We start from the raw sequence: 17,816 nt of genomic DNA, 5'->3' as shown, positions 1-17,816 counted from the left end.
GCCCTCCCCCACCGCACAACCTCCCCCACCCCACAACCTCCCCACCCCCTCAACCTCCCCCACCCCACAACCTCGCCACCCCCACAACCTCCCCCACCCCACAACCTCCCCCACCCCACAACCTCCCCCACCCCACAACCTCCCCACCCCCTCAACCTGCCCACCCCCTCAACCTGCCCACCCCCTCAACCTGCCCACCCCCTCAACCTGCCCTCCCCCACCCCACAACCTCCCCCACCCCACAACCTCCCCACCCCCTCAACCTCCCCCACCCCACAACCTCCCCACCCCCACAACCTCCCCCACCCCACAACCTCCCCCACCCCACAACCTCCCCCACCCCACAACCTCCCCACCCCCTCAACCTGCCCACCCCCTCAACCTGCCCACCCCCTCAACCTGCCCACCCCCTCAACCTGCCCTCCCCCACCCCACAACCTCCCCACCCCCTCAACCTGCCCTCCCCCACCCCACAACCTCCCCACCCCCTCAACCTGCCCTCCCCCACCCCACAACCTCCCCACCCCCTCAACCTGCCCTCCCCCACCCCCTCAACCTCCCCACCCCTCAACCTCCCCACCCCCTCAACCTGCCCTCCCCCACCCCACAACCTCCCCACCCCCCTCAACCTGCCCTCCCCCACCCCACAACCTCCCCACCCCCTCAACCTGCCCTCCCCACCCCCTCAACCTCCCCACCCCTCAACCTGCCCACCCCCTCAACCTGCCCACCCCCTCAACCTCCCCACCCCACAACCTCCCCACCCCCTCAACCTGCCCACCCCCTCAACCTGCCCACCCCCTCAACCTCCCCACCCCACAACCTCCCCACCCCCTCAACCTGCCCACCCCCTCAACCTCCCCACCCCCACAACCTCCCCACCCCCTCGACCTGCCCACCCCCTCAACCTGCCCTCCCCCACCCCACAACCTCCCCCACCCCCTCAACCTGCCCACCCCCACCCCCTCAACCTCCCCACCCCCTCAACCTCCCCACCCCCTCAACCTGCCCACCCCCTCAACCTGCCCACCCCCTCAACCTGCCCTCCCCCACCCCACAACCTCCCCACCCCCTCAACCTGCCCTCCCCCACCCCACAACCTCCCCACCCCCTCAACCTGCCCTCCCCCACCCCCTCAACCTCCCCACCCCTCAACCTCCCCACCCCCTCAACCTGCCCTCCCCCACCCCACAACCTCCCCACCCCCTCAACCTGCCCTCCCCCACCCCACAACCTCCCCACCCCCTCAACCTGCCCTCCCCCACCCCCTCAACCTCCCCACCCCTCAACCTGCCCACCCCCTCAACCTGCCCACCCCCTCAACCTCCCCACCCCACAACCTCCCCACCCCCTCAACCTGCCCACCCCCTCAACCTCCCCACCCCACAACCTCCCCACCCCCTCAACCTGCCCACCCCCTCAACCTGCCCTCCCCCACCCCACAACCTCCCCCACCCCCTCAACCTGCCCACCCCCACCCCCTCAACCTCCCCACCCCCTCAACCTGCCCACCCCCTCAACCTCCCCACCCCCACAACCTCCCCACCCCCTCAACCTGCCCACCCCCTCAACCTCCCCACCCCCACAACCTCCCCACCCCCTCAACCTCCCCACCCCCTCAACCTGCCCTCCCCCTCAACCTCCCCACCCCCTCAACCTGCCCACCCCCTCAACCTCCCCACCCCCTCAACCTGCCCTCCCCCTCAACCTCCCCACCCCCACAACCTCCCCACCCCCTCAACCTCACCACCCCCTCAACCTCCCCACCCCCTCAACCTGCCCTCCCCCACCCCCTCAACCTGCCCACCCCCACCCCCTCAACCTCCCCACCCCCTCAACCTCCCCACCCCCTCAACCTCCCCACCCCCACAACCTCCCCACCCCCACAACCTCCCCACCCCCTCAACCTGCCCTCCCCCTCAACCTCCCCACCCCCTCAACCTTCCCACCCCCTCAACCTCCCCACCCCCTCAACCTCCCCACCCCCACAATCTCCCCACCCCCTCAACCTGCCCACCCCCTCAACCTCCCCACCCCCACAACCTCCCCACCCCCTCAACCTCCCCACCCCCTCAACCTCCCCACCCCCACAACCTCCCCACCCCCTCAAACTGCCCACACCCTCAACCTCCCCACCCCCACAACCTCCCCACCCCCTCAACCTCCCCACCCCCTCAACCTCCCCACCCCCACAACCTCCCCACCCCCTCAACCTCCCCACCCCCTCAACCTCCCCACCCCCACAACCTCCCCACCCCCACAACCTCCCCACCCCCTCAACCTGCCCTCCCCCTCAACCTGCCCACCCCCTCAACCTGCCCTCCCCCACCCCCTCAACCTGCCCTCCCCCACCCCCTCAACCTGCCCACCCCCTCAACCTCCCCACCCCCTCAACCTCCCCACCCCCTCAACCTCCCCACCCCCACAACCTCCCCACCCCCTCAACCTCCCCACCCCCTCAACCTCCCCACCCCCACCCCCTCAACCTGCCCTCCCCCACCCCCTCAACCTGCCCTCCCCCACCCCCTCAACCTGCCCTCCCCCACCCCCTCAACCTCCCCACCCCCCTCAACCCCCCCACCCCCACCCCCTCAACCTCCCCACCCCCTCAACCTCCCCACCCCCACAACCTCCCCACCCCCTCAACCTCCCCACACCCTCAACCTCCCCACGCCCTCAACCTGCCCTCCCCCCACCCCCTCAACCTGCCCTCCCCCCACCCCCTCAACCTCCCCACCCCCACAACCTCCCCACCCCCTCAACCTCCCCACCCCCTCAACCTCCCCACCCCACAACCTCCCCACCCCCTCAACATCCCCACCCCACAACCTCCCCACCCCCTCAACCTCCCCACCCCTCAACCTCCCCACCCCCACCCCCTCAACCTCCCCACCCCCACCCCCTCAACCTGCCCTCCCCCACCCCCTCAACCTCCCCACCCCCACCCCCTCAACCTCCCCACCCCCACCCCCTCAACCTCCCCACCCCCACCCCCTCAACCTGCCCTCCCCCACCCCCTCAACCTGCCCTCCCCCACCCCCTCAACCTGCCCTCCCCCACCCCCTCAACCTCCCCACCCCCACCCCCTCAACCTCCCCACCCCCACCCCCTCAACCTCCCCACCCCCACCCCACAACCTCCCCACCCCCTCAACCTCCCCACCCCCTCAACCTCCCCACCCCCTCAACCTCCCCACCCCCTCAACCTCCCCACCCCCACAACCTCCCCACCCCCACGCCCTCAACCTCCCCACCCCCTCAACCTCCCCACCCCCTCAACCTCCCCACCCCCACGCCCTCAACCTCCCCACCCCCTCAACCTCCCCACCCCCTCAACCTCCCCACCCCCTCAACCTGCCCACCCCCTCAACCTCCCCACCCCCACCCCCTCAACCTCCCCACCCCCTCAACCTCCCCAACCCCACCCCCTCAACCTCCCCACCCCCTCAACCTCCCCACCCCCACCCCCTCAACCTCCCCACCCCCTCAACCTCCCCACCCCCACCCCCTCAACCTCCCCACCCCCTCAACCTCCCCACCCCCACCCCCTCAACCTCCCCACCCCCTCAACCTCCCCACCCCCTCAACCTCCCCACCCCCACCCCCTCAACCTCCCCACCCCCTCAACCTCCCCACCCCCACCCCCTCAACCTCCCCACCCCCTCAACCTCCCCACCCCCACCCACTCAACCTCCCCACCCCCTCAACCTCCCCACCCCCTCAACCTCCACACCCCACAACCTCCCCACCCCCTCAACCTCCCCACCCCCTCAACCTCCCCACCCCCTCAACCTCCCCACACCCACAACCTCCCCACCCCCTCAACCTCCCCACCCCCTCAACCTCCCCACCCCCTCAACCTCCCCACCCCCACCCCCTCAACCTCCCCACCCCACAACCTCCCCACCCCCACAACCTCCCCACCCCCTCAACCTCCCACCCCCTCAACCTCCCCACCCCCACCCCCTCAACCTCCCCACCCCCACAACCTCCCCACCCCCACAACCTCCCCACCCCCTCAACCTCCCCACCCCACAACCTCCCCACCCCCCACCCCCTCAACCTCCCCACCCCCTCAACCTCCCACCCCCTCAACCTCCCCACCCCCACCCCTCAACCTCCCCACCCCCACCCCCTCAACCTCCCACCCCTTCAACCTCCCCACCCCCTCAACCTCCCCACCCCCTCAACCTCCCCACCCCCACCCCCTCAACCTCCCCACCCCACCCCCTCAACCTCCCCACCCCTTCAACCTCCCCACCCCCACAACCTCCCACCCCCTCAACCTCCCCACCCCCACCCCCTCAACCTCCCCACCCCCTCAACCTCCCCACCCCCACCCCCTCAACCTCCCCACCCCCTCAACCTGCCCTCCCCCACCCCCACAACCTCCCCACCCCCACCCCCTCAACCTCCCCACCCCCACAACCTCCCCACCCCCACAACCTCCCCACCCCCTCAACCTCCCCCACCCCCACAATCTCCCCACCCCCACAATCTCCCCACCCCCACAACCTCCCCACCCCCACAACCTCCCCACCCCCTCAACCTCCCCACCCCCACCCCCTCAACCTCCCCCACCCCCACAACCTCCCCACCCCCACAACCTCCCACCCCCACACCCACAACCTCCCCACCCCCTCAACCTGCCCTCCCCCACCCCCACAACCTCCCCACCCCCTCAACCTGCCCTCCCCCACACCCTCAACCTCCCCACCCCCACACCCACAACCTCCCCACCCCCTCAACCTGCCCTCCCCCACCCCCACAACCTCCCCACCCCCTCAACCTGCCCTCCCCCACACCCTCAACCTCCCCACCCCCACACCCTCAACCTCCCCACCCCCTCGACCTGCCCTCCCCCACCCCCACAACCTCCCCACCCCCTCAACCTCCCCACCCCCACACCCTCAACCTCCCCACCCCCCTCAACCTGCCCTCCCCCACACCCTCAACCTCCCCACCCCCACACCCTCAACCTCCCCACCCCCCTCAACCTCCCCACCCCCACACCCTCAACCTCCCCACCCCCTCAACCTGCCCTCCCCCACCCCCACAACCTCCCCACCCCCTCACGCTGCCCTCCCCCACACCCTCATCCTCCCCACCCCCACAACCTCCCCACCCCCTCAACCTCCCCACCCCCACAACCTCCCCACCCCCACAACCTCCCCACCCCCTCAACCTCCCCACCCCCTCACCTGCCCTCCCCCACCCCCTCAACCTCCCCACCCCCTCAACCGCCCCACCCCCACAACCTCCCCACCCCCTCAACCTCCCCACCCCCACCCCCTCAACCTCCCCACCCCTTCAACCTCCCCACCCCCTCAACCTCCCCACCCCCACCCCCTCAACCTCCCCACCCCCTCAACCTCCCCACCCCCACCCCCTCAACCTCCCCACCCCCTCAACCTGCCCTCCCTCACCCCCACAACCTCCCCACCCCCACCCCCTCAACCTCCCCCACCCCCACAACCTCCCCCACCCCCACAACCTCCCCACCCCCACAACCTCCCCACCCCCTCAACCTCCCCCACCCCCTCAACCTCCCCCGCCCCCACAATCTCCCCACCCCCACAACCTCCCACCCCCACAACCTCCCCACCCCCACAACCTCCCCACCCCCACACCCTCAACCTCCCCAACCCCACACCCTCAACCTCCCCGCCCCCTCAACCTGCCCTCCCCCACACCCTCAACCTCCCCACCCCCACACCCTCAACCTCCCCACCCCCTCAACCTCCCCACCCCCACACCCTCAACCTCCCCACCCCCTCAACCTGCCCTCCCCCACCCCCACAACCTCCCCACCCCCTCAACCTGCCCTCCCCCACACCCTCAACCTCCCCACCCCCACAACCTCCCCACCCCCTCAACCTCCCCACCCCCACAACCTCCCCACCCCCACAACCTCCCCACCCCCACAACCTCCCCACCCCCTCAACCTCCCCACCCCCTCAACCTCCCCACCCCTCAACCTCCCCACCCCCACCCCCTCAACCTGCCCTCCCCCACCCCCTCAACCTCCCCACCCCCACCCCCTCAACCTCCCCACCCCCACCCCCTCAACCTCCCCACCCCCACCCCCTCAACCTGCCCTCCCCCACCCCCTCAACCTGCCCTCCCCCACCCCCTCAACCTGCCCTCCCCCACCCCCTCAACCTCCCCACCCCCCACCCCCTCAACCTCCCCACCCCCACCCCCTCAACCTGCCCTCTCCCCACCCCCTCAACCTCCCCACCCCCACCCCCTCAACCTCCCCACCCCCACCCCACAACCTCCCCACCCCCTCAACCTCCCCACCCCCTCAACCTCCCCACCCCCTCAACCTCCCCACCCCCTCAACCTCCCCACCCCCACAACCTCCCCACCCCCACGCCCTCAACCTCCCCACCCCCTCAACCTCCCCACCCCCTCAACCTCCCCACCCCCACGCCCTCAACCTCCCCACCCCCTCAACCTCCCCACCCCCTCAACCTCCCCACCCCCTCAACCTGCCCACCCCCTCAACCTCCCCACCCCCACCCCCTCAACCTCCCCACCCCCTCAACCTCCCCAACCCCACCCCCTCAACCTCCCCACCCCCTCAACCTCCCCACCCCCACCCCCTCAACCTCCCCACCCCCTCAACCTCCCCACCCCCACCCCCTCAACCTCCCCACCCCCCTCAACCTCCCCACCCCCACCCCCTCAACCTCCCCACCCCCTCAACCTCCCCACCCCCTCAACCTCCCCACCCCCACCCCCTCAAACCTCCCCACCCCCTCAACCTCCCCACCCCCACCCCCTCAACCTCCCCACCCCCTCAACCTCCCCACCCCCACCCACTCAACCTCCCCACCCCCTCAACCTCCCCACCCCCTCAACCTCCACACCCCACAACCTCCCCACCCCCTCAACCTCCCCACCCCCTCAACCTCCCCACCCCCTCAACCTCCCCACACCCACAACCTCCCCACCCCCTCAACCTCCCCACCCCCTCAACCTCCCCACCCCCTCAACCTCCCCACCCCCACCCCCTCAACCTCCCACCCCACAACCTCCCCACCCCCACAACCTCCCCACCCCCTCAACCTCCCCACCCCCTCAACCTCCCCACCCCCACCCCCTCAACCTCCCCACCCCACAACCTCCCCACCCCCACAACCTCCCCACCCCCTCAACCTCCCCACCCCACAACCTCCCCACCCCCACCCCCTCAACCTCCCCACCCCCTCAACCTCCCCACCCCCTCAACCTCCCCACCCCCACCCCTCAACCTCCCCACCCCCACCCCCTCAACCTCCCCACCCCTTCAACCTCCCCACCCCCTCAACCTCCCCACCCCCTCAACCTCCCCACCCCCTCAACCTCCCCACCCCCACCCCCTCAACCTCCCCACCCCCACCCCCTCAACCTCCCCACCCCTTCAACCTCCCCACCCCCACAACCTCCCCACCCCCTCAACCTCCCCACCCCCACCCCCTCAACCTCCCCACCCCCTCAACCTCCCCACCCCCACCCCCTCAACCTCCCCACCCCCTCAACCTGCCCTCCCCCACCCCCACAACCTCCCCACCCCCACCCCCTCAACCTCCCCCACCCCCACAACCTCCCCACCCCCACAACCTCCCCACCCCCTCAACCTCCCCCACCCCCACAATCTCCCCACCCCCACAATCTCCCCACCCCCACAACCTCCCCACCCCCACAACCTCCCCACCCCCTCAACCTCCCCACCCCCACCCCCTCAACCTCCCCCACCCCCACAACCTCCCCACCCCCACAACCTCCCCACCCCCACACCCACAACCTCCCCACCCCCTCAACCTGCCCTCCCCCACCCCCACAACCTCCCCACCCCCCTCAACCTGCCCTCCCCCACACCCTCAACCTCCCCACCCCCACACCCACAACCTCCCCACCCCCTCAACCTGCCCTCCCCCACCCCCACAACCTCCCCACCCCCTCAACCTGCCCTCCCCCACACCCTCAACCTCCCCACCCCCCACACCCTCAACCTCCCACCCCCTCGACCTGCCCTCCCCCACCCCCACAACCTCCCCACCCCCTCAACCTCCCCACCCCCACACCCTCAACCTCCCCACCCCCTCAACCTGCCCTCCCCCACACCCTCAACCTCCCCACCCCCACACCCTCAACCTCCCCACCCCCTCAACCTCCCCACCCCCCACACCCTCAACCTCCCCACCCCCCTCAACCTGCCCTCCCCCACCCCCACAACCTCCCCACCCCCTCACGCTGCCCTCCCCCACACCCTCAACCTCCCCACCCCCACAACCTCCCCACCCCCTCAACCTCCCCACCCCCACAACCTCCCCACCCCCACAACCTCCCCACCCCCTCAACCTCCCCACCCCCTCAACCTGCCCTCCCCCACCCCCTCAACCTCCCCACCCCCTCAACCTCCCCACCCCCACAACCTCCCCACCCCCTCAACCTCCCCACCCCCTCAACCTCCCCACCCCCACCCCCTCAACCTCCCCACCCCTTCAACCTCCCCACCCCCTCAACCTCCCCACCCCCACCCCCTCAACCTCCCCACCCCCTCAACCTCCCCACCCCCACCCCCTCAACCTCCCCACCCCCTCAACCTGCCCTCCCTCACCCCCACAACCTCCCCACCCCCACCCCCTCAACCTCCCCCACCCCCACAACCTCCCCCACCCCCACAACCTCCCCACCCCCACAACCTCCCCACCCCCTCAACCTCCCCCACCCCCTCAACCTCCCCCACCCCCACAATCTCCCCACCCCCACAACCTCCCACCCCCACAACCTCCCCACCCCCACAAACTCCCCACCCCCACAACCTCCCCACCCCCACCCCCTCAACCTCCCCCACCCCCACAACCTCCCCACCCCCACAACCTCCCCACCCCCACAACCTCCCCACCCCCACACCCTCAACCTCCCCACCCCCACACCCTCAACCTCCCCGCCCCCTCAACCTGCCCTCCCCCACACCCTCAACCTCCCCACCCCCACACCCTCAACCTCCCCACCCCCTCAACCTCCCCACCCCCACACCCTCAACCTCCCCACCCCCTCAACCTGCCCTCCCCCACCCCCACAACCTCCCCACCCCCTCAACCTGCCCTCCCCCACACCCTCAACCTCCCCACCCCCACAACCTCCCCACCCCCTCAACCTCCCCACCCCCACAACCTCCCCACCCCCACAACCTCCCCACCCCCACAACCTCCCCACCCCCTCAACCTCCCCACCCCCTCAACCTCCCCACCCCCTCAACCTGCCCTCCCCCACCCCCTCAACCTCCCCACCCCCTCAACCTCCCCACCCCCACAACCTCCCCACCCCCTCAACCTGCCCTCCCCCACCCCCTCAACCTGCCCTCCCCCACAACCTCCCCACCCCCTCAACCTCCCCACCCCCACAACCTCCCCACCCCCACAACCTCCCCACCCCCTCAACCTCCCCACCCCCTCAACCTGCCCTCCCCCACACCCTCAACCTCCCCACCCCCACACCCTCAACCTCCCCACCCCCTCGACCTGCCCTCCCCCACACCCTCAACCTCCCCACCCCCACACCCTCAACCTCCCCACCCCCACAACCTCCCCACACCCTCAACCTCCCCACCCCCTCAACCTCCCCACCCCCACACCCTCAACCTCCCCACCCCCACAACCTCCCCACCCCCTCAACCTCCCCACCCCCACACCCTCAACCTCCCCACCCCCTCAACCTGCCCTCCCCCACCCCCACAACCTCCCCACCCCCTCAACCTGCCCTCCCCCACAACCTCCCCACCCCCTCAACCTCCCCACCCCCACAACCTCCCCACCCCCACAACCTCCCCACCCCCTCAACCTCCCCACCCCCTCAACCTGCCCTCCCCCACACCCTCAACCTCCCCACCCCCACACCCTCAACCTCCCCACCCCCCACACCCTCAACCTCCCCACCCCCTCAACCTGCCCTCCCCCACCCCCTCAACCTCCCCACCCCCTCAACCTCCCCACCCCCTCAACCTGCCCTCCCCCACACCCTCAACCTCCCCACCCCCACACCCTCAACCTCCCCACCCCCTTGACCTGCCCTCCCCCACCCCCACAACCTCCCCACCCCCCTCAACCTGCCCTCCCCCACCCCCTCAACCTCCCCACCCCCTCAACCTCCCCACCCCCTCAACCTCCCCACCCCCACAACCTCCCCACCCCCACAACCTCCCCACCCCCTCAACCTCCCCACCCCCTCAACCTGCCCTCCCCCACACCCTCAACCTCCCCACCCCCACACCCTCAACCTCCCCACCCCCTCGACCTGCCCTCCCCCACCCCCACAACCTCCCCACCCCCACACCCTCAACCTCCCCACCCCCTCAACCTGCCCTCCCCCACACCCTCAACCTCCCCACCCCCACACCCTCAACCTCCCCACACCCTCAACCTCCCCAACCCCTCAACCTGCCCTCCCCCACAACCTCCCCACCCCCTCAACCTCCCCACCCCCACAACCTCCCCACCCCCACAACCTCCCCACCCCCTCAACCTCCCCACCCCCTCAACCTGCCCTCCCCCACACCCTCAACCTCCCCACCCCCACACCCTCAACCTCCCCACCCCCTCGACCTGCCCTCCCCCACACCCTCAACCTCCCCACCCCCACACCCTCAACCTCCCCACCCCCACAACCTCCCCACACCCTCAACCTCCCCACCCCCTCAACCTCCCCACCCCCCACACCCTCAACCTCCCCACCCCCACAACCTCCCCACCCCCTCAACCTTCCCACCCCCACACCCTCAACCTCCCCACCCCCTCAACCTGCCCTCCCCCACCCCCACAACCTCCCCACCCCCTCAACCTGCCCTCCCCCACAACCTCCCCACCCCCTCAACCTCCCACCCCCCACAACCTCCCCACCCCCACAACCTCCCCACCCCCTCAACCTCCCCACCCCCTCAAACTGCCCTCCCCCACACCCTCAACCTCCCCACCCCCACACCCTCAACCTCCCCACCCCCACACCCTCAACCTCCCCACCCCCTCAACCTGCCCTCCCCCACCCCCTCAACCTCCCCACCCCCTCAACCTCCCCACCCCCTCAACCTGCCCTCCCCCACACCCTCAACCTCCCCACCCCCACACCCTCAACCTCCCCACCCCCTTGACCTGCCCTCCCCCACCCCCACAACCTCCCCACCCCCTCAACCTGCCCTCCCCCACACCCTCAACCTCCCCACCCCCTCAACCTCCCCACCCCCTCAACCTCCCCACCCCCACAACCTCCCCACCCCCCACAACCTCCCACCCCCCACAACCTCCCCACCCCCTCAACCTCCCCACCCCCTCAACCTGCCCTCCCCCACACCCTCAACCTCCCCACCCCCACACCCTCAACCTCCCCACCCCCTCGACCTGCCCTCCCCCACCCCCACAACCTCCCCACCCCCACACCCTCAACCTCCCCACCCCCTCAACCTGCCCTCCCCCACACCCTCAAACTCCCCACCCCCACACCCTCAACCTCCCCACACCCTCAACCTCCCCACCCCCTCGACCTGTCCTCCCCCACCCCCACAACCTCCCCACCCCCACACCCTCAACCTCCCCACCCCTCAACCTCCCCACCCCCACCCCCTCAACCTCCCCACCCCCACCCCCTCAACCTGCCCTCCCCCACCCCCTCAACCTGCCCTTCCCCACCCCCTCAACCTCCCCACCCCCACCCCCTCAACCTCCCCACCCCCACCCCCTCAACCTGCCCTCCCCCACCCCCTCAACCTGCCCTCCCCCACCCCCTCAACCTGCCCTCCCCCACCCCCACAACCTCCCCACCCCCACAACCTCCCCACCCCCACCCCCTCAACCTCCCCACCCCCACAACCTCCCCACCCCCACCCCCTCAACCTCCCCACCCCACAACCTCCCCACCCCCACAACCTCCCCACCCCCAACCCCTCAACCTCCCCACCCCCACAACCTCCCCACCCCCACCCCCTCAACCTCCCCACCCCCACCCCCTCAACCTCCCCACCCCCTCAACCTGCCCACCCCCACCCCACAACCTCCCCACCCCCTCAACCTGCCCTCCCCCACACCCTCAACCTCCCCACCCCCACAACCTCCCCACCCCCTCAACCTCCCCACCCCCTCAACCTCCCCACCCCCACAACCTCCCCACCCCCACGCCCTCAACCTCCCCACCCCCTCAACCTCCCCACCCCCTCAACCTCCCCACCCCCACGCCCTCAACCTCCCCACCCCCTCAACCTCCCCACCCCCTCAACCTCCCCACCCCCACCCCCACAACCTCCCCACCCCCTCAACCTCCCCACCCCCACCCCCACAACCTCCCCACCCCCTCAACCTCCCCACCCCCTCAACCTCCCCACCCCCACCCCCACAACCTCCCCACCCCCTCAACCTGCCCACCCCCTCAACCTTCCCACCCCCACCCCCTCAACCTCCCCACCCCCTCAACCTGCCCACCCCCTCAACCTCCCCACCCCCACCCCCTCAACCTCCCCACCCCCTCAACCTCCCCACCCCCACCCCCTCAACCTCCCCACCCCCTCAACCTCCCCACCCCCACCCCCTCAACCTCCCCACCCCCTCAACCTCCCCACCCCCACCCCCTCAACCTCCCCACCCCCTCAACCTCCCCACCCCCTCAACCTCCCCACCCCCTCAACCTCCCCACCCCCACCCCCTCAACCTCCCCACCCCCTCAACCTCCCCACCCCCACCCCCTCAACCTCCCCACCCCCTCAACCTCCCCACCCCCACCCACTCAACCTCCCCACCCCCTCAACCTCCACACCCCACAACCTCCCCACCCCCTCAACCTCCCCACCCCCTCAACCTCCCCACCCCCTCAACCTCCCCACCCGCTCAACCTCCCCACCCCCACAACCTCCCCCCCCCCCAACCTCCCCACCCCCACCCCCTCAACCTCCCCACCCCACAACCTCCCCACCCCCACAACCTCCCCACCCCCTCAACCTCCCCACCCCCTCAACCTCCCCACCCCCACCCCCTCAACCTCCCCACGCCACAACCTCCCCACCCCCACAACCTCCCCACCCCCTCAACCTCCCCACCCCACAACCTCCCCACCCCCACACCCTCAACCTCCCCACCCCCTCAACCTCCCCACCCCCACCCCCTCAACCTCCCACCCCCTCAACCTCCCCACCCCCACCCCCTCAACCTCCCCACCCCCTCAACCTCCCCACCCCCTCACCTCCCCACCCCCACCCCCTCAACTTCCCCACCCCCACCCCCTCAACCTCCCCACCCCCTCAACCTCCCCACCCCCTCAACCTCCCCACCCCCTCAACCTCCCCACCCCCACCCCCTCAACCTTCCCACCCCCTCAACCTCCCCACCCCCACCCCCTCAACCTCCCCACCCCCTCAACCTGCCCTCCCCCACCCCCACAACCTCCCCACCCCCACCCCCTCAACCTCCCCCACCCCCACAACCTCCCCACCCCCACAACCTCCCCACCCCCTCAACCTCCCCCACCCCCACAATCTCCCCACCCCCACAACCTCCCCACCCCCACAACCTCCCCACCCCCACAACCTCCCCACCCCCACCCCCTCAACCTCCCCCACCCCCACAACCTCCCCACCCCCACAACCTCCCCACCCCCACACCCACAACCTCCCCACCCCCTCAACCTGCCCTCCCCCACCCCCACAACCTCCCCACCCCCTCAACCTGCCCTCCCCCACACCCTCAACCTCCCCACCCCCTCAACCTGCCCTCCCCCACACCCTCAACCTCCCCACCCCCACACCCTCAACCTCCCCACCCCCTCAACCTCCCCACCCCCACACCCTCAACCTCCCCACCCCCTCAACCTGCCCTCCCCCACCCCCAGAACCTCCCCACCCCCTCAACCTGCCCTCCCCCACACCCTCAACCTCCCCACCCCCACAACCTCCCCACCCCCTCAACCTCCCCACCCCCTCAACCTCCCCACCCCCACAACCTCCCCACCCCCTCAACCTCCCCACCCCCTCAACCTCCCCACCCCCTCAACCTGCCCTCCCCCACCCCCTCAACCTCCCCACCCCCTCAACCTCCCCACCCCCACAACCTCCCCACCCCCTCAACCTCCCCACCCCCTCAACCTGCCCTCCCCCACCCCCTCAACCTGCCCTCCCCCACAACCTCCCCACCCCCTCAACCTCCCCACCCCCTCAACCTCCCCACCCCCACCCCCTCAACCTCCCCACCCCATCAACCTCCCCAGCCCCTCAACCTCCCCACCCCCACCCCCTCAACCTCCCCACCCCCTCAACCTCCCCACCCCCACCCCCTCAACCTCCCCACCCCCTCAACCTCCCCACCCCCACCCCCTCAACCTCCCCACCCCCACCCCCTCAACCTCCCCACCCCCTCAACCTGCCCTCCCCCACCCCCACAACCTCCCCACCCCCACCCCCTCAACCTCCCCCACCCCCACAACCTCCCCACCCCCACAACCTCCCCACCCCCTCAACCTCCCCCACCCCCACAATCTCCCCACCCCCACAACCTCCCCACCCCCACAACCTCCCCACCCCCACCCCCTCAACCTCCCCCACCCCCACAACCTCCCCACCCCCACAACCTCCCCACCCCCACACCCTCAACCTCCCCACCCCCACACCCTCAACCTCCCCACCCCCTCAACCTGCCCTCCCCCACACCCTCAACCTCCCCACCCCCACACCCTCAACCTCCCCACCCCCTCAACCTCCCCACCCCCACACCCTCAACCTCCCCACCCCCTCAACCTGCCCTCCCCCACCCCCACAACCTCCCCACCCCCTCAACCTGCCCTCCCCCACCCCACAACCTCCCCCACACCCTCAACCTCCCCACCCCCTCAACCTCCCCACCCCCACAACCTCCCCACCCCCACAACCTCCCCACCCCCTCAACCTCCCCACCCCCTCAACCTGCCCTCCCCCACCCCCTCAACCTCCCCACCCCCTCAACCTCCCCACCCCCACAACCTCCCCACCCCCTCAACCTCCCCACCCCCTCAACCTGCCCTCCCCCACCCCCTCAACCTGCCCTCCCCCACAACCTCCCCACCCCCTCAACCTCCCCATCCCCACAACCTCCCCACCCCCACCCCCTCAACCTCCCCACCCCCACACCCTCAACCTCCCCACCCCCACAACCTCCCCACCCCCTCAACCTCCCCACCCCCTCAACCTGCCCTCCCCCACACCCTCAACCTCCCCACCCCCACACCCTCAACCTCCCCACCCCCACACCCTCAACCTCCCCACCCCCTCAACCTGCCCTCCCCCACCCCCTCAACCTCCCCACCCCCACAACCTCCCCACCCCCTCAACCTCCCCACCCCCTCAACCTCCCCACCCCCTCAACCTGCCCTCCCCCACACCCTCAACCTCCCCACCCCCACACCCTCAACCTCCCCACCCCCTTGACCTGCCCTCCCCCACCCCCACAACCTCCCCACCCCCTCAACCTGCCCTCCCCCACACCCTCAACCTCCCCACACCCTCAACCTCCCCACCCCCTCAACCTCCCCACCCCCACAACCTCCCCACCCCCTCAACCTCCCCACCCCCCACAACCTCCCCACCCCCACAACCTCCCCACCCCCTCAACCTCCCCACCCCCTCAACCTGCCCTCCCCCACACCCTCAACCTCCCCACCCCCACACCCTCAACCTCCCCACCCCCTCGACCTGCCCTCCCCCACCCCCACAACCTCCCCACCCCCACACCCTCAACCTCCCCACCCCCTCAACCTGCCCTCCCCCACACCCTCAACATCCCCACCCCCACACCCTCAACCTCCCCACCCCCTCAACCTCCCCACCCCCTCGACCTGCCCTCCCCCACCCCCACAACCTCCCCACCCCCACACCCTCAACCTCCCCACCCCCTCAACCTCGCCACCCCCTCAACCTGCCCTCCCCCACACCCTCAACCTCCCCACCCCCACACCCTCAACCTCCCCACCCCCACACCCTCAACCTCCCCACCCGCACACCCTCAATCTCCCCACCCCCACACCCTCAACCTCCCCACCCCCACACCCTCAATCTCCCCACCCCCACATCCTCAACCTCCCCACCCCCTCAACCTGCCCTCCCCCACACCCTCAACCTCCCCACCCCCACACCCTCAACCTCCCCACCCCCACAACCTCCCCACCCCCACACCCTCAACCTCCCCACCCCCACACCCTCAATCTCCCCACCCCCACAACCTGCCCTCCCCATCCCCTCAACCGCCCCTCCCTCTTCTCCACCCCCTCTACCAACCCTCCCCCTTCCCAACCCCCTCACCCTGCCCTCCCACTCACTCTCCCGCCCCCCCCCCCACCACTCACTCTCCCCTTCCACTCCCCTACCCCTTACCCTCTCCCTTCCACACCGCCTCACTCTCCCCTCCCCCAGCCCTCACCCTCTCCTCCCCCTTCTCCACCCTTATTCTCCTCTCCCCTTGCCCACAAGCTTCCCTCCAACATCCCGTCCCCTCATCCTTCCATCCCTCTCCCCTTTCCCCTCGCCCTCTCATCATCCTTCCCTCCCCCTCCTCTAACCTACCCCCCTTCACTTCACCTTCCTCCTCTTTTCTTTCCCCCTCCCCTCCATCGCCCCCTTTCCTCCCCCCTTGCCCCTCTCCCTTCCCTCACCCTTCCCCCCACCGACCCCTTTCCCAGTCCTTGTCTCCACCTTCTCACTCTTCCTTTCTGCCTGTACAGGGGGCTGATGATCAGCACAGTGATAACAGCGCTGAATGTGTTGTGTGTCTCTCTGATGTCCGGGATACTCTCATCCTACCATGTCGACACCTGTGTCTGTGCAATGCCTGTGCAGATACCCTGCGATACCAGGCCAACAACTGCCCAATCTGCCGCTTACGTAAGATTAACCAGCATGTTCCCCTCAGTAACCAGTGTGTTCCCCTCAGTAACCAGCGTGTTCACATCAGTAACCAGCGTGTTCCCCTCAGTAACCAGTGTGTTCCCCTCGGTAATCAGCGTGTTCCCCTCGGTAACCAGCATGTTCCCCTCAGTAACCAGCGTGTTCACATCAGTAACCAGCGTGTTCCCCTCGGTATCCAGTGTGTCCCCTCTGTAACCAGTATGTTCCCCTCTGTAACCAGTATGTTCACATCAGTAACTAGTGTGTTCCCCTCAGTAACCAGTGTGTTCCCCTCTGTAACCAGTGTGTTGACATCAGTAACCAGCGCGTTCCCCTCGGTAACCAGCGCGTTCCCCTCGGTAACCAGCGCGTTCCCCTCGGTAACCAGTGTGTTCCCCCTCGGTAACCAGTGTGTTCCCCCTCGGTAACCAGTGTGTTCACATCAGCAACCAGCGTGTTTACGTCAGTAATCAGTATGTTCCCCAAAGTAACCAGCGTGTCCCCCTGTGTAACCAGTGTGTTCCTCTTAGTAATCCAGGTGTCCCTCCTCATTCCCTCCCAGTTGAAGGGAGTCCCTGGGGTAGTGTTCTTTGGGGCAGTGGATGTTGATGTAAAGGTGATGTGGGAGTGGAAAGAACCTCGAGCTGGGGTTTCAAGGGCCCAGCAAGGGGTACCGTTCACCAACTCCTTTCTCTCTCTCTCACACACAGCATTCCGCGCTCTCCTGCAGATTAGAGCCATGAGGAAGAAAGTGGACCCTCTGACCCCGAGTGGCTACAACCCAATGATCGCATCACAGATTTCTGAGCCTGATGATCATTCGGTGGGTTGTGGTTATGGCAGCACAGAGGGACAGGTGTACAGACCCATCATCTTGAACCAAGCCTGGGGTGGCAGGAGTTGAGGATGTGTGCTGGTGGGGAGTGGGTTTGGAGGAGGTT

The 17,816-nt window shown here is 69.8% G+C and overlaps 1 protein-coding gene across 4 annotated transcripts in view; it reads left to right on the top strand.

Moving 5' to 3' along the window:
- The window catches only part of rnf157 (ring finger protein 157), a 789,927-nt gene that overhangs the window by 528,166 nt on the left and 243,945 nt on the right, over positions 1-17,816 (top strand). For all 4 annotated transcript variants that reach the window (XM_041217436.1, XM_041217435.1, XM_041217438.1 and 1 more), the window contains exons 10-11: positions 16,713-16,872; positions 17,586-17,698. In XM_041217436.1, coding sequence (XP_041073370.1) covers positions 16,713-16,872; positions 17,586-17,698 — 273 coding nt within the window. The remainder of the gene's footprint in view (positions 1-16,712; positions 16,873-17,585; positions 17,699-17,816) is intronic.

This window comes from Carcharodon carcharias, chromosome 22 (assembly GCF_017639515.1).
Source record: "Carcharodon carcharias isolate sCarCar2 chromosome 22, sCarCar2.pri, whole genome shotgun sequence".
NCBI classification, from domain to species: Eukaryota; Metazoa; Chordata; class Chondrichthyes; order Lamniformes; family Lamnidae; genus Carcharodon; species Carcharodon carcharias.
This window is presented reverse-complemented; position numbering and strand designations above follow the sequence as displayed.